Genomic DNA, 27,523 nt, shown 5'->3' on the forward strand with positions numbered 1-27,523 from the left:
AGGGGAGGAGCTACTGATTCCTGCCAAATCCTGTAGAGGGACATAAACGGCAGTAACAACATTAAAACTCATTATGGACCTCTTCAAATAATTACATCTGACTGTGACATTCTTTTTGTTTGTTTGGGTTTTTTTTAGCTTTTAATCTACTGTTTTTGGTGAAAATGTAAAATAATTACTTTCATATCCTGTGAAAATGCAGAATAAAGCTATTTTGCATCCAAATCTCTCCGAATGACAGCTATAAACCCATGCTGTCAAATAAACAATAAGGACTGTCAAGGACATCAGCCAGTATTCAGAGTATGTCTCCTCATAATCCTCCAATCAGTTTTTGAATAGGAGGGATTAAGAGCTCGTACGTAGCCATCACGTTTGTTATGTTGTTCCGGTCTACCTAACCTAGCAAACTAGCCTCAGTAGCACTGGTAGCAACTTGAGAGGAGACCACAAGCCTTGTCAAAATTAGCCGCAGCACAAAACAGTTCAAGCATTTTTATGTTAACAAGGTGTTCAGGGGGCTGTGCGCATCTTTTTCTCAAACAGAGGAGCTTTGGACTTTAAAACTGGGGTAACTATTGAAATGCTTTCGGCTGTTTTCTCGACTTTGGAGCATGTTGTTTTGTGTGAGATATGTTGGTCCGTTAGCCAGCGGGAGCCAGTTTGGAAGAGTTCGTCCAAGATGCTAACTCATTTTGTGCCGTGTCTGTCTTTTAATAAAAGTCACAAACATGCACTAGCTATATAAAACATAACAACGTTTAAATTCACGAAGCGACGTTTTGTGTCATTAGGTTAAATGTAGCCCGGGTATATTTGACAAGCTGACATTAAGTAGCAAAGTAGCGCGACTTGACTGTTGCGCACAGGAGGGTTTTTGTGGATCACAACAAAAGGATTTTTGATAACAAGCTGGCAGCTAGCTCGGGTAAGCTAGCTAACGTTAGCTGACCTAGCTAGATGAGGACTTCAACATGAATTCCCTACGATCTCCCGACTTTAACAATGTTTTTTTGTTTTTAGCTAAGGCTACCTCAGGATTTTGCTTTTAATCACCCAGTAAGCTAATGCTAGTGAACTTATTGTTGTGATTTGAGTGAAACAGGCCCCCCTACCAGATAGCTAGCAGCCGGCCTTCCCAAGCCAGTTGGTGTTAGCACAGGGGGGCCTGTCACAAAACACTGTCCTTTTTCATGTTCATTTAATAACGTCCATTGTGTTATTTATTGTGTTAATTAGTGGCTGGTTGTGTTTGCATCTATGTGCGGAATGCGACAGTATGAGGCGCACCCCGTGTAATAACTTTATAAGTTTGCATGCTAGCTAGCTTGGATGTTTGTGACAAGCTAACGTCAAGTGGACATCTCTGCTTGTTCAGCTTAACTTAACTGTATTAAGCATTTGGTGAATTGTATTATTAAGTTGTCTAATGTTAGCAATGCTGCAGTTTAAACAATCTGATTATTTTATTTAATATTCGAAGTTTCATTGAGTAATAAGCAACATGTCTTTTGTTTTGATGAGGTTAGATATGGTTGTTTTCTCCACCATGTTTTGTTTGTAATGATGTTCTGTGTGTGTGTGTGTGTGTGTGTGTGTGTGTGTGTGTGTGTGTGTGTGTCTTTCTCCCAAGGTGTCCATCTCTTTTGAGTAAACCCTGCCAGCACTGGCTTCCACCCTGTGACTCACTGGTCACTAGAGGGGCCCCATCAGAGTAAGGGCCCAAACTGTAGCTCCAGGTCCCCTCTCTGTCTGTGTGTGTGTGAGACCTTGTATTGAGTCCTCTGGAGACTCCCGGCTTGCCCCGCTAAGATGTCCTCCATCTTGCCGTTCACCCCTCCTGTGGTGAAGAGGCTGTTGGGCTGGAAGAAGTCGACCAGTGGCCCGGCCGGAGCAGGAGGTGGAGAGCAGAATGGGCAAGAGGAGAAATGGTGCGAGAAGGCTGTGAAGAGCTTAGTGAAGAAATTAAAGAAGACAGGCCAGTTAGATGAGCTGGAGAAAGCTATCACCACACAGAACTGCAACACCAAGTGTGTCACCATCCCCAGGTATACTGCCCGACACTTTGCTGTTTAAACTAGGGTCAGAGAAAAAGCTGCTGCTGTTACACACGTCTCTGCAAGTATGCCTTGTTGTTAGTTGAAACCTTGGGCTGGTTGTAGATGCAGATCTTGGACTCATTCTGTCTTCACTATGTTTTCATAACTTCCTGCAACTCTTACCAAGTATAAAATTAATGACAATGTTAAAGCTTTGTTTAGAGATGCAAAATAGTAGAACACTATATTCATAAAGTATGAGCTGAAAATGAATCAAATCACTGCTTGTTTACTATTGTAGTAACAGATAGTATGTATTTTGCTATTGGGGAGAGAAACAATAAAAGGGTGAGAGAAGATGTTCTCTTTATCAGCCAGCCAGCCTTGATGGCCCAGACTCACGTCAGTGGGAACACCATGTTAACTGATTCATTCCTCACTGATGTGCTGCTAAGTAGCACATCAGGTGTTTGTATTTCTATAGATAGTGGGCTGGCTGTTATCGCCTGAGAATTGTTCTTGGCTGCGCTGTTACGTTTGTAGAGATACAGTGGCTGGCTTAATCTGAATGAAATAATTTCTTGCAGAGGACTGTAGTTGTGGAGAATAACTACGTGAGAGAGGGTGGATTGGGAACCCCAAAAATGCCAGATTGTGTCATTGCCACCAGCCATACTTAAAAGGCACCTTGTATATCAGTTAGTCATGCTGTTACTTTTAATTTGTGAAGAAAACTTTGTTTTTCTTGCATGCCTATACATAACATGGTGAACATATTAATGTATTAATTGAATGGGGAGCACGTTAAATGACTGACAGCAAATCAATCATTCCTTTAACTTGTGCACTATGAAGTCCTTCTTGCTTCTTCTTACATTGTTGGTTGTTGCTGTATAATTGTTTCCGGATGGTTTTGGTTCATGGTTTCTAGTTGTGGGATCATTTAACTGTCCACACATCCCTACTCAAACAAGACGGCTGCATGGTCACTTCCTGAATATGGGAAGTGGCAGAATTAAGACACTGTTAGCAATTATCCACAGTAGAACCGACCAGGGCAGCACATCACAATCCCATTGACACACCAGTCCTTATTCACAATAAAAACACTCTTCCTCCTCTTCTCTGATTCTCAGATATCAAAACATGTGTTTACAAACTCTTCCACAATAGCTGCAGTACAATACAAGTCTTATCTATCCAGTTGTATGCTTAATAGTTACCAAATGCATGCATTTTTGCCAAAACCTTACTGTCAAAACTGGAAATTAAACTTATCTGCGCTCCCTTCAGAGCTAGACTCCAATACTACGTTTTTTAAGCAAAAATGCATGTGTTTAGGAAGTACTGAGCATAGTAGTGGGAATTTGAGTTATACTATACAAGGTGTGTGAGAGTTAGTAAACTGATATTTTAATATAATTTTGTTGTTGTCAAAGTGATCCACAATCAATCAGAAATCAATATGTTCACCATTTCCCATGGAGGCAAAAATGTTTTTTTCAAATTCAAGGTAACATGGCATGACTAATTGATTTACAAATGACAAATAGTTTTGTGGGTGAAGTATTCCTTTAATATCGGTACATTTTGATTGCAATCTGTGAGGTCAATGTATGCCCTGCTTGCCACTTGGGCATTCAACAATCAGACTGACACATAGCTTCCTGCAGGAAAAACGATCTGTTGAATCTACAAGCAGCGATGGTTGGTGGACAAATAGTTAGTTTCCTGCCCTGTCACAAAGCAGACAGTTCTAATTTTGAATAATAGTTGAGATCCCACCAAAGTAATAAAGTCTAGTACATGTTGTTGTGTATTTGTAGCATTCAAAATGTAGAATTTGTTATTGTCCTGTTATTCAGAAGCAACAACTCCCATTTGTCCTCATTCCAAGTTTTAAATTTCTTATTTTTTTGTCCATTTTCTTGTGAACGTTTTCAGAATGTCTGAAAATGGATTTTTTTTTTTCAAGGTTGCCTCCTCCCTTTCCCCCTCTTTTGTGTCATTGTGTGTCTTCAGCGTTTGTTTGAATGTCTCCAGATAAGTTCTGACATAAATGACTGTAGTGATAAAGCTTTGGGTCATTTTAAGTGTTTGATGCAATGCCATTGTTGAAGAATGCTCTTTGTCTCACTCATTGTGTGTGTTAGCAGATTCCATGTTGTGTTTTTTTCCCTCTTAATTCTGTCAAAAAGGCTTCTCTTATTTGAAGTTCCCATCTTTTCTTTCCACAACCTGAATTTGATGTCTTTATTTTTGCCATATGACTCTAATAAAAGAGGCCTTTTAATGTTCACATTACCCATACTGAAACTTCTGAATGAGCCATGTCCCATGTTTATCATTTGTTTTTTGTTTTTGTTTTGTTGTTTTCTCTGTGCACAGCAATTGCTCTGAAATATGGGGACTGAGTACACCAAATACGATAGAACAGTGGGATACATCAGGCCTATACAGCTACCCTGACCAAACCAGGTGACTATCCTCAACTATTGTATGGTGTTGCATACAACTTTGATGTGGGAGAGTTGTTATTACAATGTTTGAGGTGACGGACATTGAGAACATCTTTGTTTCTCGTTCTGGTCTCCACTCAACCCAATCCATCTCCATTTCCCTCCCCTGCCTGGCCATGTTATTATGTGTCACCCCCTTTCCCCTGTGTCTTCTCCCCATCTCACCACCATCTCCTGTTTGCTGTTCAATCAGATCCCTGGATGGCCGCCTGCAGGTCTCCCACAGGAAGGGGCTTCCCCATGTTATCTACTGTCGCTTGTGGCGATGGCCGGACCTTCACAGCCACCACGAGCTGCGCGCCATCGAGGCCTGTGAGTATGCCTTCCACCTAAAGAAGGATGAGGTCTGCATCAACCCCTACCACTACCAGAGGGTGGAGACCCCAGGTGAGATAACACTGTCCACTTTAACCTTAAACATGCGTGTATCACTCTGAATTATTGTTGCATGATTATCAACTTGCACTTAGACTTGTGAAGCTAAACTCAGATGCAATACAGCACCATTTTTAACACACTGTTAATTAGAATTTTGTTAAACCTCCCACTAACCAAAGTCCCAGTCAGATTTAATTGTAAGATGACTTAAGAGATGTGAAAATGGGCCAGTTTGTGATAAGAATAATTTGATATTTTGGGAAACATGCTCATTTGATGGAATGAGAAGATCATTTGCCTATTCTTGTATGTGGGGCTGTTCCATGACTCAGAAATATACCGGTCAGGTTGGATTTGGCAGTTCAATATGAATCTTCAATGTTTTGTTTTGTTTTCAATACATAGTTTGAATGGGCTCCGTGGGATCATCAATGTGACAGTGGAATTGACGTAATATAGTAAACAAGCTAACTGCACTAACGGTTTGCCGACACTAAATTTTAAACAAAAGCCAGACACTGTATCATATGTTGCAGTAAGTTGTAAATTTACCTTTTCTAAGCTGAAGGTCTCTACGCTCTCCTCCTTTGTGCCGCTGCCTGTATGACCATAGCTTTAACTGCCAAAGAGTAGCTTGAAAGTCAAGAGTGCTCACTCTGCAGCAAAGTCTGGGGACCAAAACCTCCTCAGAAGTACACTGTAGAGGAAAAAAAAGACTGCTCAACTTAAAGCAATCTCACTTTAACTGAGGGTCTACAGCTCATGATTTGAATCACCAACTTTTAGGGGGGAGCCCTTCATGTCTGTATGCTAGGTATGAAGCTACAACCAATATGTATCTTAGCTTAGCATAAAGACTGTTAACAGAGAGAAACGGCTAGCCTGGCTCCGTCCAACAGTAACAGAGTGGGTCTACCAGCCCTTTAAACATTCACACATTATTATGCTATCTAATTTGTTTAATTCACAAAGAAAGACAGCATGTTGTTTTATGGGGGATTTGATTGCTGGGTTTACTACCTGGAGTCTTGTGGTCATCTTCAGGTTAACAGGCCAGTCCCTGCACCTGCCAAGAAATAGTGTGTATAAATGATTTGTACTGATTTCACAAACCACATGTAGTGTGCTAATCAGTAATCTTTTAAGTTGTTTATTTGCAGACATTTTTACATTTGGACAAAAAGACAGGCTAGCTGTTTACCCACTTCAACTCTTTATGCTAAGCTAACTTGCTGGCTGTAGCCTTATACAGTATTCAGTAAACAGATTTTCGAGTGGGGTCAATCTTTGCATTTTACTTTATGCAATAAAGCAAATATGAGTGTCTCCCACAATGCTGTTGCTGGATATCAGACAGAATTGTTAATACGTTAACACCATTTTAGTCTTACATTGCATCCATTCCTAACTGATTTTCTCCAACCAATCACAAGAGCACAACATATCTCCTGAATCTAAAGTCATTTTAAGATGTCTCTGACGCAAAGCTGTGTCAAAATACAGTTTTTAGTAGTGGAGCAGAGCTACAGTGTCAGGCAATGTTGAGAATACAATGAGTTTAAGAACAGCCTCAATAACAGTATTGATGGTTTTTATAGCACTTGCTATTGTTGTTATTACTCCTCATTGGTTGAAGCATACTACTTGGCAAAAGCATTGATCTTTCCCATGGCTCTGATTGACTGAGTTTTAGTCCCCCCGCAACACTCATTTCAACAGAGAAACCGCTGTTTCATGTCATGATGCCAAACAAATCAGTCAGCTTGGTGAAATTAGCGAATTCCAAGGTCTGGACCCAGGCGAAAAAATGTCTATTCCATAAGAGATTCAGGGATGTACAGTCTTAAAATCTGCAGCAAAACCTGCGTCATTTTGCCTGAACAAGCCATTGATCTGTTGAAATATTTAAGTTATAGTTTCACTGGGCAGTTACAGTGTTTCATCATTTACTTATTGCTGTTGTAGTTTTTTTCCACAATCATGAAACTCGTTTCAAAGCACCTGTTGTTTTTTTTTGTTTGTTTTGTTTGCATTAAAACTCCTGGCAGTAATTTTCAAAAAGAATATAACTGAAAAGAGTCTTAACTCTTCTCTTCTGACACTTTTACTCGACAGTGCTGCCTCCTGTTCTTGTGCCAAGACACTCAGAAATCCTGCCAGAGCTGCCACCTCTGGATGACTACACTCATTCCATACCTGAGAACACAAACTTTCCTGCAGGAATCGAACCTCCAAACAATTATATACCAGGTGAGTTCATCTGTGCACTTGACAGGAGGGATGATATTTGGCACATGTATTGAAGAGTTACATAAAGTGCTAAATGAAATCTGAAAGTTTTGTTACATACATAATTGGAATTATTGTCATTCTAGTTTTCTATATGCAGTGTGTTACATGGTATCTTGTTTGTATATGTAGAGTTGTTGGGTTTCTTTCCTCATAATGATATTGTACTTATCAAAGACAAACTTGTGATTCTCTATTGCTTGCATTTAGCTGTGTATTTCCTCTGCTGTTACTATCTATATCAGTGGTTCCCAACTGGTCCAGTCACAAGGTCTACATTTCTCCTTAGTCATGAGTTCAAGGTCCAAACATTGGATAAATTACCACATATTCAGTTTTTTTTTCTCACAAAATGTAAACAACAGGTTAGCTTAGACAACAAAGAAATAAAATATATTGCAAGAGTAAATGAAAAAGGCACTTCATTTTTTTTTTTTTTTACTAACTTGACAAATTCATCAGTCACTTGCGGTCCATTTAGAGTGGACCTGCAAACCACTTTTGGACTGTGACTCTTCAGTTAGGAACCATTGATCTTTATCACTACAGGGCATACTGTTTGCTTGATTTCAGTAGGTTCAAACATCCATATTAAATAATGATAATATCGCAACTCTTTTTTTGTCCCCTCTTCATTTCAACAGAAACACCTCCACCGGGCTACATCAGTGAGGATGGGGAGGCCAGCGATCAACAGATGAATCAAAGTATGGACACAGGTACCCTAGACTAGTAATTCCTTTTCCTTCTCCTTTCCTTCCTCACCTCCCCAGCCAGGTTAAAGTCAATTTATGATCTCCTGGAATAAATTTGCCAAAGATGCATGTGATTGGTCACAGTCACTAACACGACAGTTTGCAATATGTACCCTGTCTCTCCTGTCCTAATCCAAATTCTGTGCATCAGGGTGCATTTATGTCTTCAGTGCGCTGTAGTCAAGTACATTTTTGTCCAAATTGCACAACAAACAACTGTCAAAGCAACATGTAGGATGCACAAACACAGCTTTTTGTTACAGAAACAGTAAACAGCATCGCTCCATCACTGTGATGCAAATTGATAAGGTTTACTCTATAATTACGGCATTCCTTTGCAAGCCACCACTTTCATCATGAGCCTTTGATGCGACCCACCTGGTACCCGTGTCCTGGTGTCCTGTTGTGCTGTCAACCCATTCATATCACTGTTTTCTTTGTCAGGTTCTCCAGCAGAGCTCTCCCCCAGCACTCTGTCTCCTGTCAATCACAGCATGGGTAAGATGACAATCTCATCTGGAACTATACAAACAATAGAGCATACTGTGTATTAGTACATCACAGGTTGGCACTTAGTGAGATGGATATAATACACATATATTTTCGGTGCCTGTCTTTTCATCAGCATATAAACCTTCCTGCCATGTTCCTCTACTGTAGACCTGCAGCCGGTGACTTACTCTGAGCCAGCCTTCTGGTGCTCTATAGCCTATTACGAGCTGAACCAGCGCGTGGGGGAGACGTTCCACGCCTCTCAGCCCTCGCTGACGGTGGACGGATTCACAGATCCATCAAACTCTGAGCGTTTCTGCCTGGGCCTGCTGTCTAATGTTAACAGGAACGCCACTGTGGAGATGACCAGGAGGCACATAGGTATGGCTGTGCGTCAGGTAGCTTTACAGTGACTGATCGTCTGTAGACAACCTGTTAGCCTCTGACAGTTTGTTTTAGCTTTTACTGGTCTAGTCTTACATATTGACAGAACTTTTTCATGTCAGATTTCATGTTGTAGCTTCTGTCTGTCTGTATTTACAGGAAGAGGAGTTAGACTCTACTACATTGGAGGGGAAGTATTTGCGGAGTGCCTGAGTGATAGCGCCATCTTTGTCCAGAGTCCAAACTGCAACCAGCGGTATGGCTGGCATCCAGCAACAGTGTGTAAAATTCCTCCAGGTAAGGTGCTGAACATGCCACCTGTGGAGTAATGAGGGAAATGTGAATTTGACAGAATGGTACCCACTGGACAAAAGACAATGATGGAGTGGATAGTTTCAGGGCATAAATATATGGTGCTCTTTCCAAGTAAATGAAGTGGATGCTGGAGATCTTGTTGCCCAGCAGACCCATCACATTGTATCCTGATTGAAGATATTTTAAGCTAGAAAACAACTTAAAATGTATTTTTAATATAAAAATCCACCTCCTGTTGGTCTGACAGCTATTTCTGAAAACACTGTAGGTTGCTTCTTTGTGGCAGATGGCTGCTGTGATCAGCTCAGATTCATATGGTTAAAAAGGATTCTAACGGGGAGTCATGGCAAAAAAGCTTTGTTAAATGTATACTGTCTATAGAAACCTGTGATTATTTATTTATAGGTACAGTCCACCTCTTTGCCTCTGTCACACTTTTTCATTCAGTCTAAACTGTCACCGTGCGCTAAGGATGCTACCTTAAGCTATGTCTGATTAAACAAGGCATTTTGTAGTTGAGTGTGAAGGCAAAAAGGAAATAAAATCCATGATAAAAAATAGTGCAATCACTGGTTGGCTTTGATACAGAAAAACTCAGAGCTCATCTTTTCAACCACTGGGTCTGATTCAGCATGCTCATACAGACTAACTGCCACTTGCTAAAGCCCACTAGAGATAATGATGCCCAATATACCACAAAAATCTGGGCAATAATTAGCTACATACACAATGATAGACCACTGCCAACCAGAGGCCAGATTTTAACTTTGCCTGTTAAAGTCTTATGAATGACAGTAAAAACCCACATTAACTGCTGGCCTGTTTATCTCTTTGTTCCTTTTAGGTTGTAATCTAAAAATCTTCAACAACCAGGAATTTGCAGCCCTGCTGGCTCAGTCAGTCAACCAGGGCTTCGAAGCTGTCTACCAGCTCACTAGGATGTGCACCATCCGCATGAGTTTTGTCAAAGGCTGGGGAGCAGAGTACAGGTGAGCACAGCTAATGGCATAACATTTGAATGGCTTAATTATTGCATGCTGTCTATTCGGGTTTGAATTACACTGACTTTTAACCATGCGGAAAATGTATTAATTGGGGCTATTTCTTTTTTACCAGTGAAAATTGTTTTTCTGTCACAGCATACAAAATGGAACATTGATCCAAAACTTTTGATTTCTACATCAGCTGTTTGTTGAGTTTGAGTCGCGGGCGGATAATTGATCATTCGATCAGATTACAGCTGATCACATCCATCCCACCGAGCAATAGACATCACTATAACGTTGTCTCCTAGCTTTAGCCCTTTTATAGAGCAAGATTTATTGGCTACATATAGCCTGATTTTAGACCATATTTTAAAATAATCATTAAATATATTAAAAATACAGAAAAACCCAGAAAAAAATAAAATTACTGCATACTGCCACATTTACATTATGAATGTTTATTTTTTGTCATATATTCTGTTTACTCTTTGATCTAGGCTAAAACTAGATGTCTACTAAACTTAACTTTTCAGCCTTGAATAATTGAAATCGAATCGTCCGAAGACAAATAGACCTATAACAGACATTTATTAAATGTCTTTTCATCGTTAAATTGCTCCGTGGGATGGATAAGCTCTGATCTGCAACAGTGGCGAGGGAATACGAACATTTAGACCCAGTAGATCAATGGTTAAGTTTTGCATGTGGCATTCTGCTGTTCCGTCTGTGCCCAGAGTGTGCTCTGCCTGCCGAGAGTGTGATGAAATGAATAAACTGAATGGTAGATGTATTCTAATAGTGCTCCTAATGATATTCCAGCTCCCAATATATAAAATTAAAATGTGGTGGCAGATGCATAAATCATAGTGGGCCGCCACAAATAAATTGTATTGTATAAATAAAGTTTGAGAAACCCTTTAAAGCATAAAATGAAGCATTATACAAGTAGTGCAAGGAGTAAAAAGGCTTCTTTATGTTGTCATAGAAATCAGCTATTAAAATGTATTAAAATGTATGTTTTTGTTTTCCAGGCGGCAGACTGTCACAAGCACTCCTTGCTGGATCGAGCTGCATTTGAACGGTCCCCTGCAGTGGCTGGACAAGGTTCTGACCCAGATGGGTTCCCCATCTGCACGCTGCTCCAGTATGTCCTAAACAGCTAAAGAAACGCCCCCCAAAAACGCAGCCCCTTACATGATCATTAAATTCTAAACTTGTGAGTCCTTTCATGAAAAAAATGGAACCCCCCTCCCCACCCACAGAATGAATTTTCTGTACCATTCTTCATAGTATTTGTGGCCCAGTTCCACATCCCTCTTTTAACTTTACACACAAAGACATAAACACACACATACACACAAGAACAAATGCACATACACTGTCGCACCCACACACACACACACACACACACACACACACACACACACACACACACACACACACACACAGACTTTTCAGTAAAAAAATTGGCACTTTGTTACCCATCTATGTCATGCACCTTGTTAAATTGCTTTTCCCCAAATCCTTAATATTAGATCTATTTGTGGTACAAATAAAATGTATATTGGTTTTTAGTCCAGGAAGTAGGGGAAATACCAAAAATATCTGTGAATAGTTTCTCAGTATTGACGATTGCTTGTATGAGTAACACCAGCTTGAATGCTAAAATGATTTTTGTTCCAGCCCACCCCAACCATTGTTCTGAACCTGAGTTTACTTTTCTCTGGGAAACTTGGCCCCGTCTTTTGTCAGGGGGAGGTGGCTTGGTGAAGAAACGATGGCCTTGGTGGCCGTTCTCCTCTGAAGGAAACGCCACAATGTGTTTATGAAATTTGAATTGACTTTGCCAGAATGGCCCTTTTTGTAACTCTTGACGTGTGTCGTTGTAAGACATACTTCTTAATGGACAAATAGGAATGTTAATTAAAAAAGTAATTCCAAAAAAAAAAAACCCCGAACAAACTGCAAACTTTATCTGGATGTAGTTTATTTCTTTGTCATTATATGGCACTCTACATGTCCTTGGTTTAGTTGATTTACATTGGACAGCCTGGTATGGAAGTTAATGAGACGTTGGCCAGGCTTTGCAAGGTGCACTGGGCAGGGACCAGAGAATATCAGCTGTTATCAAAAGCTTTTTTCTTTTTTCTCTTATTGACTCGACACTGGGAGTCCTGGGGCTCTCCGAGGTGAAGCATTAAGTGTCTCACCAGGAGAAATTGAAGGTATCAATGAATTCATTCTGTTTTTAGCCTATATCCCCATTGTTTTGCTACTTTTTTGTATTCTCATGTATTTTTATATATAAATATACTTAAAATTTTCTGTCGTTCACTTTTTATTAAAGTAATATTTTCAAGACCACAGCTGTTTCTAAAGTGACATGGAGGGCATGGATCATTCCTTCGTTTTACCCAAAAGGTTTAGTTTGAATTAATTTCCAATCGCAGCTCTTTGTCTTGGTAAAAAAAAAAAACAACAACAAAAAAAAAAAACCCTCACTGCCCCACATGATGTGTAGCCTGTTTCTATCCTTTGTTTTTCCAAAGAAATCTGGTGCATTTAAAGTACACAAAACAACAGATTTGCCTGAAAGCCAAAATCAACTCTCCTGTAATGGTTTTAATGATTCCAGAGGCATGTAAAACTTTGTAATGGCCATTCATTCAGTCATCTCTTCACTTTTTTTTGGAAAACACACGTGACCTCTTGTAGCCTTTTGGTGCTTATTCAAGCGGGTTAAGGTCAACCAGATACAATTGGCTTTTTAAAGTGTAACAGAAACATAGGAGGAGAGCGTTTTTCTTCCATGGGAAAAGAAGAGCGAATGTGCCTGCACACTAGGACATTCTGTGTTAATGTGTGTATTGTATTTGTTCTGTCTATAAAATACAGTATGTACAACAAGACTTATTAGCCTAAACTCTGCCATTCTTGTCATTACGTGGCTGTTGCGAGTTTAACATGTTTCCCCCTCCTCCCCTATTTTTGATGTAAATGTGTTTACCTTATGGCACTAGTGATTGTACTTTAAGTGCACCTAGTGAAGTTTGGATTTGGGGAACTGAACCATGTGTTAGGGTCCAGTGTTACATTGTTTTTATCTTTGGCCTACAACATATGAATGTGAAAAAAAATACATTACAAAAACTGACGTGGACCAGACGTACATATACATAACAGTAGTACAGTATGTGTGTATTTAACAGTAATCTTTTTGCAAAGCAGTCAGTACAGTAGATGTCGCAGTTGTTTTACCAGTAGAGGGCGGTATTGATAGAGCAGTTCTTTTTTTTTCTGACCATAAGCTTCTCAGGCGTGTGGCATATTATGCAGACTTCATAAAACACTAATAAAGATTTTTATTCTCATGATTCTGTCTGTTTTGTGGGTGTGTTTCTCGATTGTAGCTATTAGGGATATGTGTCAATGAAAACATAACTGAAGACTGGTAGTTAGACATGGGATTTAGTCATTTATTACAGTAATTTGCAGGTGAACTCTGGATGCTTCTTTAAGCAGAGTAATATAGGAACTAGTGGTTGCTGACGATACCTACACTGTTTGGTAAAGGAAAGTAAGTGTGTTCACTCATGATTGTATTTTTAAGCATTATTTGAGATTTTGAATATTTTTATTCTACTTAACTATCAATAATTGTACTTTACTACATTTCAGATGCTAACATTTTACTTTTGACTTCAATATATTTATTAGACAGCTAAACAGTTTGCAGAATTGCCTATAAAATCATGCATTTCTTTTACATTAAATTACTCAACAGTTTAAAAAAAGTAATTAAATTACCTCTACTGTGTTCAGTCCACCATTGATTAAACAGTAGTTGAAACAGTAAAGTGTAGTATATTTAATTTACTTGTTAGCATTTACTTTAGACTGGATTTACTGTACATGATACAATTTTGTGTTTTCATTTTACATAATATTTCCACTTCACTACATTTCAGAGGAAAATATTACTTCACAATATTTATTTCACAGCTTTAATTTCTAGTTATCTTTCAGAATGAGTTTCTGAATGAGAAATGTGATCTCATTATAAAATATGATGCATTGTTATAGGGGATATTCAACTTCCTTCACCCTGGGCCACCTCACTTACTTTTCCCAAGAAGAAAATCCACTAGCAGTAGCACAGGTCAGGTGTGCACAGGGGTGTTTCTAGGATTTGAGGACATTCGAGGCTTAGGCCGGACCTTTGTAAGGGGGTACAAGGGATCCTTAAAAAAAAAAAGAAAAGCTCAATTTTGTTGCTTTTTTAAATGCACTCTGGCACCTTATTTACATTTAAAGCACAAAAAATAATCTGAATCAGTTTACTTTCATTTTGCATGATAAAATGGTCCACAGGCCACTTGGCACTTTATAGTGGACCACATTTGGCCCACAGGCCATAAATTGAGTATCACTGTCATGGATTACATAATCCAAAAGTACTTAAGTACTTAAAACTAGTCTCAACCTCAATCACCGACAATATTTAGTTCCTGTTTGCATGTAAAAACATCAGCGATGTTGGTCCAGTGATTTAATAAGTGACAGACACCAATCTGCCTGATGGCTTTCACTTTTGGAACTCAATATGTAATACAGTATTTTTACAAGCTGGTAGTGCTTATTTTACATAAATGGGCTAAATACTTCCTCCACCACTGCTGTTCATAAAGTAAAAGGACATTACACACAATAACGGCACCCTCCTGTGTGTCCATTATCTGTCTGAGAATCTCAGTGTTGTATCAAAGTGTGTTTCCTCATCATATATTATTTCCCCCTGTTAATGCATAGTTCCCGCCTCAGTGGTTAGGTTTGGTCGGGGCACAGGTGCACAAGGACTTGGTGAGTAAAATAGTTCAAGATTTCCTTATAAAAACTGTATATGGTTATTTTTGAATAAAATAAAATAAAATAAAATAAAAAAGGGTTTTGTCCACATGCTCAGGTGGGGCAGAGGAATAATCTGTTATGTAGCTCCTATGGTTTACCATTGTTTGGGAGCATAAATAAAATTTGTAGTGTTAAAATGACAATTAAATAATATAAAATATAGCATATAGTATAAAATGTGCAAAATTAGTATTTCACAAAAAGAGGTGGAGTGGGGAAAATAGAAGAGGGAATAACAAACTTATAATAAAACTATATGTATATATATGTGTATATATATATATATATATATAAATACATATATATATATATATATATATATATATATATATACATATATACATATATATGAGATAAATAAAATGTATTAATAAAATACATAAATAATTTAAAATAGAATTATGTAAGTCCTCACGTAAAAATAAGTGCTAGAGTAATTAAATACACTAAAATACACTTAGGTTCATAATAAAACCATGAAGTGATATGTATTATCAGTAACAAAACGTAAAAAACTAAGTTTAAGAAACAATCTTCGACACAACACCGGTGTCAACAAGCCGTCACTCGGTTTGACCTTCCTCAGCCACCGTAGGCTACGTCAGAAGTAAATACTGTCGGCTAGCCTACATTTAGCCACCTGTGAAGACAACATGGCTTTTACTTTGTATTCTCTCATTCAAGCGGCGATTCTGTGCGTCAATGCTGTGGCTGTACTGCACGAAGAAAGATTTCTGAGTAAAAGTAAGTGGCTGTAGTTAAAATTGTAAGCGCCTGTAACTGTCAAGGGAACAGTCGAAACAGGTTAGCTAATGCTAACTAGCTAATGACATAAAAGCTTAACAATTTAAGGAACTTTATTAAGGCTAGGGGGTTGTTACTTAAAGTTGCTTTTCTTGCCTTTAATGGACAGCCAAAAGAGGTTGTTCCCCCTTTAAATCTAATGAGTATTTATTCCATCATCCTACTTTTAAAAAAGTTTTTGAAACAACTGTATTAACAAAACCAACATGTGATGTGTAGGAACATATCACAGCAAACAAAATACAATCAAGACAGTCTCTTAATTTGAAGGAAACACTACAAAGAGCACTGTTTGTTTTCTTTTAATAATGAACTGCACGTCTGTATATCTGTCTTTCTGTGTTTTTACCATCATTAGTCGGCTGGGGAGTGGACCAAAGTGTAGGAGGTTTTGGTGATGAACCAGGCATCAAAGTGCAGCTAATGAACCTTATCCGCTCAGTGAGGACAGTGATGAGAGGTGGGTGTTTACTCTTTAGTGCACATACAGTTTGTGTAGTGGTGAGTGAGGAAGAAGCCCAGTGAGACTCCTTACCTGCGATCATGTCCTCTCCTGTCTGTTTTGCTCTGCAGTGCCGCTGATAGCAGTGAATGCTGTGTGCATAGTGCTGCTGCTCCTGTTTGGATGAGGAGGAGTGAAGATGGGACAAACTGCTGTCAGGAGGACATCTCCATCACCTCAGGAACCACTTCTGCAGAAACCTTTGATCTTGACTCACAAAATGCCTCTTGAATATGAATATTTTCATTTAATATTTCACTTCAGTACATGGGATATCTGTCAAGGCCTGTTTTTCCAGCACAGTAATTTAAAATAAGTGAATGCAGCTGTTGAAATGAGCGCCCCTTGTCTTTTGAATAGTACAATAAAATGCTTGGGGACAGTTTTTTATTTATCAGATTTAGGGGGTGGCTGGGGGTGTGACTTTGTTTTGTTTTTTGCACATAATTATCCTCCCTGGAGCAAGAAATATTTGTCCTTGAGCCTCCCTGAGTGACTGAAGGAATATACACGACTTTCTCTTCACCATAAATAACCAGATTTCAGTTCCTGACTATGATATATGGTGTAATTTAGGACATTTTAAAGAAAAATGTAACAAAAACAAAACAAAAAACACAATACCCTCCCCAGTACCTAAAGAACATTTAAATTTCACCACCCCCTCCCCGCTCTTAAATAACGAACAGTTCCCAACACTTGATTTGCTGATGATGAAAATATGAATGTGAAAAAACGTTTTTACACTTTTCTGGGGGAAAAACTGTCACAAAGAAGCCAAGTGTAAAACGTTTGTGATTTATACACTGAAATGTGTTACGGTTGTTAAAATGCTCGAAATGAAAGAGTGTTTTTAAATGTTGTGTGTTGACGTGTTTCATTTCCTAAAACAGTCGAGCGTGGTGTTGTTTGTCCCTACCGGCGCTCCGTAAAGTTAGCCAGCGTAAGGAGAAGTTCCGGTGGCTTTCACGTCATGGTGCAGAGCAGAGTCCGACTCTGAAAGAGCATTGTTATGCAGTAATAGGCAGTGCTAATATCTTTTTAAACCCGCTGTGTCGCAGTGCAGTTATCTGTGAAGAGCTGTAATGGGGAATGCGCAGAGTTACATCGCTGCCTCGCTGTCTGTGTGTTGTGTGTATTTGGTTTATGATCATATTTACCGCTCTCATAAGTTGCTGAAAACAAATGTTCTCAACAACGACAGCCTTCCCAGTTTCGTGTATCTTTACATCAAATATGTGACAAGAGCGCTGACCCGGAGGACAGGGTACTTATACACAGCACCTAGGGAGCAGAGTGAAGTTGTTTACACGCTCCTCAACTGCAGGTAAGCGTGGTCACACGGTTCACATGCAAGGGACTGTTCATTATTTATGAGAGGGGAGGGCGTGGTGCAAAACAATATTATTTTTTTGAACATCGGGAAGGGAGTTACGTTATTTGAATTGGCTAATGGGAGGGGTATTAAGCTTAAAATGGTTGTATTTTGCATTTACAATAAATATCCTCTGAACTGTACTCTATATTAAGATGACAACCCGTCCCAGCATACTCCACACCATGGTTAAGTGAAGTTAAATATCTGAGATGAGGCCACTCCCATGTTGTGCTTGTGACGTAATTCGAAGCCAGAGTCTGCACAGTTGGATTTTCGCGATGGTGGAGTTCAACACCTTAACACCCAATTTCCAATGAAGTGCCACAGATTGGCATCAACAGCTGTCAGTCATGACAGAAAATCCCCTTTCTGTGGAATGAAATTAGTGAAAACCAAACTGATCAGAGGAGCGATCACTTGAACAAACATCAAGGTGATGAGAACTATGTTAAATGACAAAAAACATCTTTGGGGAAAAATTTACTTGGCATGTACTTAAAGTTTTTAGTTTTGTCTTTGTCCCATTCACTAACATGGGGGGTATGATACTTCACATCATTTATCGTAAAAACACACCCCAGCCACCCCTGACTCTGATACTGTTCAGTCCCTAAGTTTACATCAGAAAGCTTTTTGAACTGATAGAATATACTGCTTGTCATCTACATCATGAGTCAGTGTATTTTGTCTTTCTGAGGCTGGAGACTCCCCTGTTGAGGAGGTTCTGCAGTGCTGCAGGTTACGGCTGGGATTATCCAGACACTGAATACAGAGACATCCCACTGTGCTTCCCAGAGATCCTCTGCCGCAGACTGCTGCTGATGTCACTAACAGATAAAAACTTCAGCCTGAGTCCAGCAGGTAAGACGTAAGACACGTTTAGAACATCTCTTTAAAGGAGCAGTGTGTAAGATTTAGGGGGACTCAGTGGCATCTAGTGGTGAGGATTGCAGATTGCAACCAGTTGAAACTTCTCCCGGTTAGATTTCCTTCAGTGTTTATTGCACAGGAGTTTTTTAGCGGGAGCCTAATTATCCTCAGAAGGCTCTTTGTCTGCAAAACAAACGGACCTGGTAATTTAACCCTTTGAAATCTGGAGCGACATCACTTTCGTCCAGGTCACTTACGCCTCTTCCTTTGCTATAGAAATGGACCCAGTGATATAAACTAGTAAAAATACAAAATAAAGCATTTTCACATGAAAAATCAGTGTTTTTCTAACAACTCTTGTCACAGAGGTGCTGTGAAACTATGGTGGCCAGTGCAAAAACATGAATGACCCTACCCAGAGCAAGTGTTTGGTTTGTCCATTCTGGGCTACTGTAGAAACATGGTGGACTTTGCAAACAAGGATTGTTATAGAGGCATGTCAAACTGGTCCACAGGTGTGGCTGCAGGTTTTTGTGCCAACCAACCAAGAGCACACAGTTTGACCAATCAACTGTCTGAAGACAGAGATCAGTTGATTAAATGAGTCAAGTCTGGTGTGCTGCTACTTGGTTGGAAACAAAACCTGCAGCCACACCGGCCCCCCTGTGGACCGGTTTGACATGCCTGCGCTAAGGTCTAAGGTTAAAAAAATGAACGATTCTAATTTTCAGGTGATTTTACAGAAAGAAAACATATAATATTATATTCCAGATGTGCCAATATACAGTATATCCCCCTAAGTCCTACACACTGAACCTTTATAAGGATTTCTCTAAGCTGATTAAAAATAGTAATTGTGAATACCTTTTGCAGGTCTGCTCCGTGTGCGTCAGAGTTTGAAAACCCTCGAGCCAGTCGATGAACTGAAGAGGGGTCCGTTCATGCTGCAAGTTCGAGTCCTGGAGTACCGGCAACTTGATGCAGGGGTGGAGGTGGACATCTGTCTGTCTGCCACTTCCCGTAGTGGATGTGCAGTGTGGGAGAGCGTCCTGACACTGCTGTCCAAAAACAAGCACCACAGAGCTGGCAGATGCTCACATGAGGATGAGCATGCATGTGAGCAACAGTCTGGTTATTTCTTATCACATAACAAACAGAAATTATTTTCTTCCTGTTCATAGTAGCATTGAGTCTGTCTCTTGTTTTTCTGCTCATGTGTCTTTTGACAGTCCAACCAGATGAGCCTGTGCCAGACAATGTAAAGCAGGTAGAGCTGAGAGTTCCCAGGACTACCGGCCTGCAGTGTGTCTGGTCCTTCTCCGACAACAACCCCTACCGGTTTCTCTCTCTACCGGCCAGGCTCGTCGGCTACAGATCGCAGGCCGCACCAAGTCTCTGGATGCTGTCTGTCTGCTTGGCTGAAATAGAAAAGCACAAAGGTAAAAGACCATTAGCCAGAGCATAAAAGCTTTTAGATTTGCTATTTAAAGGGATAAAAAAAGGAACATGCCTTTTTCACTGCAGACTTTTTGTTCGTCTGTTTTTTCTTTTCCTGCTATGGCATGTCAAAATTTCCCATGTGAAAAAGCATTTTAAGCAGTTCTGGTCACACTTTCTCATCTATCTGTTGTGTCATCAGGGGTTGAAGTCATCACAGCTCCCGCCAGCGTCACTGCCCACTTTAAGGAGCCTTTGTTGGTGCCTGGCAGAGTCACGATCAAGTTTTGGGAGATGACCAAAGACAAGGATCAGTCTCCTGCTCGAGGCCTCAGTTTTGACATGCAGCAAAATGGAAGTAACATATCTCACATATGTGGACTGATTTCTAGGTGACTGATTAACATAGAAGCTAAATATATGTAGTTTTGTCGAACTAAAGTGAGATACTGAAATTGTACTTTTTTTTGTTTTGTTCTGTATAACTGAAGTCCGCACAATAAGCTGATCAATATTCAACTTTGTTCTCATATGATCATAAAACAATGTCTATTTATTGAGCAATGAAATTAAATATATTTTCATAAGAGCATTTATTAATACATGTATCTGCCTCGGGCACCCTCTTTTTTTAGGGGTTATCAGCTTTATTGAGTGCAACCGCTTCAGCATCACTAATGTTTTCTTTTTTTGAAAATGAGAATAGATTTGATCATATCACAAAGATCCATGTCATACATCCAAAAAGTGATTTTTCTGTAAAATTACACTGTCAAAACTTGCACTGTAAAATAAAGTGTGCCATGTCCGGATGCATATGAGGAATTGATTTAAATACATGCTGAATCACTTGTGCATTTTGAGTTGTTATATAAATCACAACAGATATGTCAACATGTTTAATTGTTGTGTTCTTGAAAGGACCAAAATAGATGAAAAATCATTTCAATTGAAAGCTGTCTGATAAGTTGATGAGCAGAACGTTATGCTATAGGTTCCATAGGTTTACTGTACATGAGCACTTTGTCAGATGGCATGTTGACTGGTTGACAACAGGCCAATGCAGACATCATCCCTACAGGGAACCAAGACTTTTCAATATTTGATCCCTCTGTTATTCCTGTTTGCAGCTTTCATATACAGTATGTGAGGGTCTGTCCTCCTGTATTATTTATAGGAACACATTCAGTGCATATGTGAAGTCATGCATCCCTGTAGCACTGCAACGTATAATAAAGGGAAACAGAAAGGAATTGTGTTAATTTCTGAGCTTCGGAGGTGCTGTTAGGCAGATTTTGTTACTTTTGGACGGAGCCAGGCAAGCTATTTCCTCCTGATTCCAACATTTATGCTCAGCTAAACTAACTAGCTGCTGGTGTTCCTGCTTGTGGTCCCAAAAGTGAATATCAATTTATGTTCTGTGTTTGTATCCAGGTGGAAAAAAAGTGCAGTTGTGAATGTTAAGATCATTCAACTTGGAAAAAAATTAACAAAAACAATTCAGCAGAAGTCAAAATGAGTGAGAAATTGTGCTGGTGTGACTGCAATCAGCGGAGCATCCCGTGACTGCCTCCGTGCTCGCACTGGGAGCAGTTGTAGTTTATAAGATGAGGGGAGGGCGTGTGTGAGGAGTCTCTGTTTGAAGACATCCTGCAGCGGAGAAATCAGTTTCACCGGCTGTACTACAGATCAGAGGGACACACTGTGACAGGGTCATCCCACCTCTGCCATGTGATTTTCATTACAGCTACTTGGGGAAGAGCTCAACTGTGGAAGGCTGAAGGTAAAAACATTTTAGAATATTTGAATTTAACTGGATTTTTGTGAAAATTCAGATTTCTCTTTGTATGATACTGTAGTTATTCTTGTTATGTCACTTTTGTGACTGACAAAGATTAATAGTGAGTGTTTTGTCACAAACAAAGGAAACTTGAAACGCTTCAATTCATTTTGGCAAAAAAGTTATTCATACTAAGGTCAATTTTAGGTCTTTAAAACAGTTTTAATTCAGCATTATTCTCTTATTTCTCCTTGTCCTGCCAGCATAAGTTCCCTCTGGTACAGTTAAAGCTGGTACTAACCTTCTCTGAGTCACTGCTGAGACAAAAACAGCCATTGCGTACTAAAGCGTTAATGCAGTGAGTGTGTTAAAATCAAATCTATTTTTCATCTATTGTTGCTCAGTCACAGCCACAAGCTGGAGTGGAGCACGCTGACGCCCGCTTGAACATGTACATTGGTGTTATTATTCATTTATAGAGTCCTGATTCTGTCATGCATACGAGTCACTCAAGTGTAACAGGGTCAGTCTGTTAAGCTTCTGTACAGAGTGGATTGAATTTAGCATGTCGAGGCGTAAAGTGGAAACACTCCTCTGGAAGAAGTCTTTTAATGTTGTATTTACTGTAAGTACTTCATTTGTCTTAAAGCAATTTGTTCATCGTGTGATCTTTAAATTGTGCCACACAAAATTAAATGTAAACATAAAGAAACGATTCTCTCTGCTACTGTGGTTTCGGTTGAAACTAGATTTCTACAGAATTTAGTTTTAATACTTGGAAACCTAAACAAAATGATTGGGTAACAAGTTACAATTGAAATTTGGCAAAAAAATTATTTTTTTTAAAAATGGTATAAAAAAAGAAAGAAAGAAAAATATATATAAAGATAAAATAGTCAATAATAATTAATAAACAACAAAATTAATAACAGTAACAACAATATTACTACTACTATCACTTCTATGACTAATAATAATAAGACTAATGATTATAATTATTATTGTTATAGTTTTCTGGACATTTTTACCATTTTATTACTATTTTAAAATAATTCTCTCTCCCTTTTTCTCTCTCTTCTCTCTTTTTTAAAACCAATTTTCAGGTCTTTTTCTTTTCCAAATTTCATGTAATTTGCGTGATACCCCTTGCCAAGTTGCTCATTGCCTCTTTAGGCACGCTTTCAAAACAAAGCAAACCAATTTGCTCAGGTTTTTAAAGGTTTAATTGCATGTGAAACGTGTCTGAATGCTGCATAAGAAAACTGGTGTTTAAGGTTTCAAAGTACCTTTAAAACACGTAACATTCTGGCTAAAGTATGTTCTGGACTCACACACTCACTTTATCTATGTTGTTTCTGTGCGGAGAAGGGGAGGGTGTGTATGTTTTAGCAAGATGAAACACACACACACACACACACACACACACACACACTCCTTCCTCGGTTGGAGCACTTTAGAGTAGTTCATCTGTCTCCATCTTCAAAGAGCTGATCCTCGGGGAATTTAAGTTATTTTTTGCTTCTTTTAAAAGTACCAGCTTCATTTATTTATTCACAGAGGCCAATACTAAATGACAGCATGTTCTCTCATACTGTTGTTCATAAAGTCCACTGCACTTACTATTACCTGCCCCAGTTACTGTGTTGATGAAAAGATGTGAATAATATTAATACTGCAACTGCACAATATGTAAACTAGGGGACAGTGATGTGGATAAAACTGTCTGTTACAGTGCATGGTGTTAATAAAGATGAACCAGCAATGCACAAGTTAAAAGTGACCCATTTGAAACCTGAGCTTGATTTCTTCCAAAAACATGGGAAGAGGGAAATGAGCAATTCGACATGAAATGGCCTGAGAATGAGAAGAAATAAGTAAAACTTACATCAATAAAAAATAGCAAATTACACGAAAAAGGTGAAAATATATAGTATAGTTAATATATACATTTTATGGACATTTGACCCCAGTATTTCGATAATATTAAGATTCTTTTATGAATTTTATACCACTCAGGTCTCACTTGTAAATGAGATCTGGATTTTTCAGCAAAAGATTTATCAGACATTTATGGTGCCCAGAGGATGGATCCTGCTGTCTTTGTTGATCCCCTAACTTTTTTCTCTAGTCCCACCATAAGGTTGACCTTTCTGGTTTTAAGTGAAATGTCCCTAAACTTTTGATCTAGCACCACCACTATGTATATATTTTCATTCGTCCAATACTTTTGACCATTTATCATACAATGTCTAACCCTCAGCTGTACTGTGTCTGGTGCCAATAACCTGGTGGCCATAGTCATCCTAAACATTAGCATGTAAGGATGCTAACAGAAGCTAAATACCTGACATATCAAGCTACTTCATAAGACTGAGCCAAAACCCTTATAAAACAGACTTCAGCTCATTGATTTGTAGCCAGCAAGTTTTACATGTTTTATTTGTCACATTCCCAACATATTCTGCCTTGTGCAGTGAAACACTTTGGTGCCTCTACCACTCTAAAATTAGTGTAAATAAGAGATATATGTAGTAATAGGTAGTAATATATGTAGTAATAAGATAATATGTGCAGAAATGGAAAAAATAAATTTAGCAGTCGAGTTTCATATATATATGGATCCAGGGTGGTGGAGGTAACATATTACATCAGAGGTGTAGTCTGTCAGAAGCCTTGACAGTGTTCCTGTTCAGGATTTGGATGGAATAGTCAAGTCAGTTTTATTTATTTTTGCATTTTGCCTCTATTAGATAGGACAGACTAAGCGTGAAAGGGGGAGAGGGCCGGAACAACATGCAGCAAAGGGCCGCAGGCTACAGTCGATTCTGTGGCCACTGCCGGAAGGACACAGCCTCTAAACATGGGGCACCCGCTCTTCCAGGTGAGCTAGCGGGTGCCCCAAGTGAACTTTACTTAAAAAAGCCCATTATCACAAATCACAATTTCCCTCAGAGGGCTTTACATATGACATCTCTCTGTCCTTGGACAATCACAGCGGATTAGCCTTTCCATTCTGGCTCTGTGACTGCTGCAGCGCTGCCCTGACCGCAAGAGTTCAAAAGGCCATTGTTCAGATGGCTTGAATCCTTAATCCTTAATAATTCTGCCAGTCTTGGTCCTGCACCGCCTGGTGTAAATGTCCTGAATGCGGGCAACCGTACCACTCTCTGCAGGACATTGCAGTCCTGGGTGCTGCTGTAGTTATGTTCACAGACAACAGTGAGGGTTTGTGAGTCTGTTTGGACAGACCATGTCAGGTCTAATACAACCACTGATATCACAAGGATAGCTACATAGATTAAAAAGGGAACAGCAAACTCACTGCAATTAGACAAATCTCTATTATCACTCACCATGCAGGTGTATCATCATATCATTCAATCCTATAGCAGAGCAATACATCTGATGTAATACATCCGTGACTGTATAGTTTTTGAACGACACATAGCTTATTGTTACTTAAGAGCTTATACATTAAGCATTGTTATTGCCTCTATTTTTACATCAAAACTGCCCTGGTGTCCTGCAGAGTTTATTAAAACTCTGAAAGCAGCACATTAGATGTAAGGGTGTATTTAAAAAAATATCTATTTGGTTATAATCATTCCATTATAATCCATTATTTTACATGAATTTATAGTCTGATACTATCTTACATGGTAATAATCTTACATTAGGATTGTGACAGTCCAAAAGGTGGAATAAGTGAGTAAAGTAGAGACAGTCTGTACATTTCTATTGTTAAAAAAATGTTAAATCAATGTTAAAAGAACAGTCCAGCCCCAACTCAAAAATATTTTTTTCCTCTTACCTGTAGTGCTATTTATCAATCTAGATAGTTTTGGTGTGAGTTGCAAAGTGTCTGAGATATGGGCTGTAGAGATGTCTGCCTTCTCTCCAGTATAATACAGCTATATGGCACTCGGCTTGTGGTGCTTAAAGCAGAGACAAGCGTGCATCTAATCACGGATGAGAGGTTCCTGTTTGTGGTAGCGTGAGATGTAAACATTAATGGCTTTCCCCTAAACAGAGCTCTAACATTCACTACGTGATCTAGCAGTAGATGCACACCACCCTTTTCACCCTTTTCATGGTAATATATAATATCTCCACAGCCGATATCTCAAACACTCGGCAAATCACACCAAATCAATCTAGATTGATAAACGGCACTACAGGTAAGAGAAAAATCTGTATTTGTGATTCGGGGGTGAACTGTCCCTTTAACTCCAGCTGATAAAGCTAGTTAATAGTTAATAATTAAGTTGATTTCAAACTACAATTTCCAAGATCAGAACTAATCTGGGTTTTCTGTTTTGTCTCACCACAGTACGGGAAAATACATGAAGAAGCAAGGAAAAGGCAACACTGCTACCAGCATCCCCCTCTCTTCCCCACAGGGGAGCAGCAGTGTGCAAGTCTACCATGACTACCAGAGTGTGTCTTTTAAGATGTACCCTGGGAACGGTCATGCTTTAGAAAATGGCTCTCATACCAGGACAGACCAGGTCACCAGCCGAGATGGTACAGGCAAGATGTCCTCTGTCCCAGACATCGTCCCTAACATCCAGGACCAGAGGTGCAGCATGAAGGACGAGGGTGCTATAAGAAACTGGGTGACGGACTCCAGCAGCCAGGCCTACTCAGGGCCAGAGGACAACTCCACTCATGAGACCCTGACAGAGACTTCAACTCTGACCTTTGTGGACGTCCACACCTTGGAGGACTCAGCAGAGAACCACAGCCTCCACGGGGTGGGGATGGTTTACCTCAAGGAGTTTGTGCTGATAGATGATGATGATGATGGAGACATGTCTCTGAGAGAGAAAACGGTGACAGACATGTCCGTCATGGATGGAAGAGCTGCTGACCTAGTGTGTGGGAGGCTGCTGTCCACCTCTAGTTGCTCAGTGTCGGAGTGTAAGGAGGAATCTCTGGCTCCTGAAGCACCTCCAACTGAGGAAGTTGAGACTCCACACGGAAAGAAACGCTGCTGTTTCTGCACTATTTTATGACCGAGCAGGACCCTGCAGCAGTTTGTGTCAAAGATCAGGATTGTGAAGCTGTTGTAAATGACTCGAGTCTGATCTCTCTGGGAAAACGCGACTTCATACTGGGTTTAAATATGTGTTCCTGTTGAAATGCAGCAGAGCACATCTATAGGTATGGTACCATACTGTTGTGTAATTTCATTTTCTTAAATTTTCTTTTTTTGCGCAGATTTTCTGGCACTGATTTTACAAAGCTATTATTGGACATTAAAAACAGCAAATATAATTTTGTCTTTCTTAAATGTCTATCACTAACTTGTTTTTGTAACATTCCTTATAAACATATAATGCTTCCAGTTTTAACATTGAAAGAATTAGATTATGTGGGTTGAGATAATCATTTTAAAGTCTGAATATCTTTGACATCTATTATACAGTTTTGATACTAAAAAAATGCATGTTCCTGTAAATTTGCTCTGAATGACAGACTCTGTGATAACTACACAGGTCTACAAAGGTCAGGTGCTATCAACAAATAAAGATATCTCCAATGACCAAACTGTCTGCTCTTGTCTCCATGGACACACTTTGTTTGGCCATGTTATGTGGAAAAAAGCACAACTGCAATGCAAAAATATAAAGACAAAAAGATTTACTGTAATTTGCAATTTGTTACAGTAAGCAAAAATAAGAATT

At 39.3% G+C, this 27,523-nt stretch overlaps 4 protein-coding genes and 1 long non-coding RNA gene across 6 annotated transcripts; 4 read left to right on the top strand and 1 right to left on the bottom strand.

The window, feature by feature from the left end:
* Window positions 1-143: 143 nt before the first annotated feature.
* On the top strand, window positions 144-13,531 carry LOC121943925 (SMAD family member 2). 2 transcript variants are annotated; one of them, XM_042487534.2, is made up of 11 exons: window positions 144-571; window positions 1,634-2,048; window positions 4,428-4,517; window positions 4,752-4,945; window positions 7,052-7,186; window positions 7,870-7,944; window positions 8,425-8,478; window positions 8,641-8,853; window positions 9,016-9,153; window positions 10,016-10,160; window positions 11,189-13,531. In XM_042487534.2, exons 2-11 carry the CDS (start codon window positions 1,813-1,815, stop codon window positions 11,310-11,312), a joined length of 1,404 nt encoding a protein of 467 aa, XP_042343468.1. In that variant the 5' UTR covers window positions 144-571; window positions 1,634-1,812; the 3' UTR covers window positions 11,313-13,531. The 2 variants fall into 2 exon arrangements, with proteins under 2 accessions (XP_042343468.1, XP_042343469.1); XM_042487535.2 differs by having other exon boundaries at window positions 7,870-7,932.
* LOC148189811 (uncharacterized) lies at window positions 1,784-8,494 on the bottom strand. The gene is made up of 4 exons (XR_015776492.1): window positions 8,359-8,494; window positions 5,957-6,002; window positions 5,489-5,633; window positions 1,784-1,952 (listed from the first exon to the last, which is right to left on the bottom strand). It is a non-coding gene; the product is annotated as an uncharacterized LOC148189811 (long non-coding RNA).
* A 2,101-nt stretch (window positions 13,532-15,632) lies between the features above and the next one.
* On the top strand, window positions 15,633-16,963 carry LOC121943927 (immediate early response 3-interacting protein 1-like). Its single transcript, XM_042487538.2, has 3 exons — window positions 15,633-15,809; window positions 16,228-16,329; window positions 16,443-16,963. Exons 1-3 carry the CDS (start codon window positions 15,719-15,721, stop codon window positions 16,496-16,498), a joined length of 249 nt encoding a protein of 82 aa, XP_042343472.1. The 5' UTR covers window positions 15,633-15,718; the 3' UTR covers window positions 16,499-16,963.
* Window positions 16,964-17,313: 350 nt separating this feature from the next.
* On the top strand, window positions 17,314-20,868 carry LOC121943926 (uncharacterized). Its single transcript, XM_042487536.2, has 5 exons — window positions 17,314-17,698; window positions 18,447-18,610; window positions 19,493-19,735; window positions 19,849-20,058; window positions 20,259-20,868. Exons 1-5 carry the CDS (start codon window positions 17,457-17,459, stop codon window positions 20,450-20,452), a joined length of 1,053 nt encoding a protein of 350 aa, XP_042343470.2. The 5' UTR covers window positions 17,314-17,456; the 3' UTR covers window positions 20,453-20,868.
* An 831-nt stretch (window positions 20,869-21,699) lies between these two features.
* LOC148189812 (uncharacterized) lies at window positions 21,700-27,373 on the top strand. Its single transcript, XM_088076048.1, has 2 exons — window positions 21,700-21,839; window positions 26,167-27,373. Exon 2 carries the CDS (start codon window positions 26,180-26,182, stop codon window positions 26,849-26,851), a length of 672 nt encoding a protein of 223 aa, XP_087932174.1. The 5' UTR covers window positions 21,700-21,839; window positions 26,167-26,179; the 3' UTR covers window positions 26,852-27,373.
* The last annotated feature ends 150 nt before the right edge of the window (window positions 27,374-27,523 follow it).

Source organism: Plectropomus leopardus, chromosome 4 (genome assembly GCF_026936395.1).
Source record: "Plectropomus leopardus strain MGB_pleo_1.0 chromosome 4, ASM2693639v1, whole genome shotgun sequence".
Classification (NCBI taxonomy): Eukaryota; Metazoa; Chordata; class Actinopteri; order Perciformes; family Serranidae; genus Plectropomus; species Plectropomus leopardus.

What these genes read in the sequence shown, in the direction of transcription:
- LOC121943925 (XM_042487534.2), top strand. Translation starts at nt 1,813, where the DNA reads ATGTCCTCCATCTTGCCGTTCACCCCTCCTGTGGTGAAGAGGCTGTTG. An exon ending in CCAGAGGGTGGAGACCCCAG is followed by an intron (nt 4,946 to 7,051) that starts GTGAGATAACAC and finishes TTTACTCGACAG; the next exon opens with TGCTGCCTCCTGTTCTTGTG. An exon ending in TCCAAACAATTATATACCAG is followed by an intron (nt 7,187 to 7,869) that starts GTGAGTTCATCT and finishes TCATTTCAACAG; the next exon opens with AAACACCTCCACCGGGCTAC.
- LOC121943927 (XM_042487538.2), top strand. Translation starts at nt 15,719, where the DNA reads ATGGCTTTTACTTTGTATTCTCTCATTCAAGCGGCGATTCTGTGCGTC. An exon ending in AGAAAGATTTCTGAGTAAAA is followed by an intron (nt 15,810 to 16,227) that starts GTAAGTGGCTGT and finishes TACCATCATTAG; the next exon opens with TCGGCTGGGGAGTGGACCAA. An exon ending in AGTGAGGACAGTGATGAGAG is followed by an intron (nt 16,330 to 16,442) that starts GTGGGTGTTTAC and finishes TTTGCTCTGCAG; the next exon opens with TGCCGCTGATAGCAGTGAAT.
- LOC121943926 (XM_042487536.2), top strand. Translation starts at nt 17,457, where the DNA reads ATGGGGAATGCGCAGAGTTACATCGCTGCCTCGCTGTCTGTGTGTTGT. An exon ending in CTTCAGCCTGAGTCCAGCAG is followed by an intron (nt 18,611 to 19,492) that starts GTAAGACGTAAG and finishes TACCTTTTGCAG; the next exon opens with GTCTGCTCCGTGTGCGTCAG. An exon ending in ACATGAGGATGAGCATGCAT is followed by an intron (nt 19,736 to 19,848) that starts GTGAGCAACAGT and finishes GTCTTTTGACAG; the next exon opens with TCCAACCAGATGAGCCTGTG.
- LOC148189812 (XM_088076048.1), top strand. Translation starts at nt 26,180, where the DNA reads ATGAAGAAGCAAGGAAAAGGCAACACTGCTACCAGCATCCCCCTCTCT.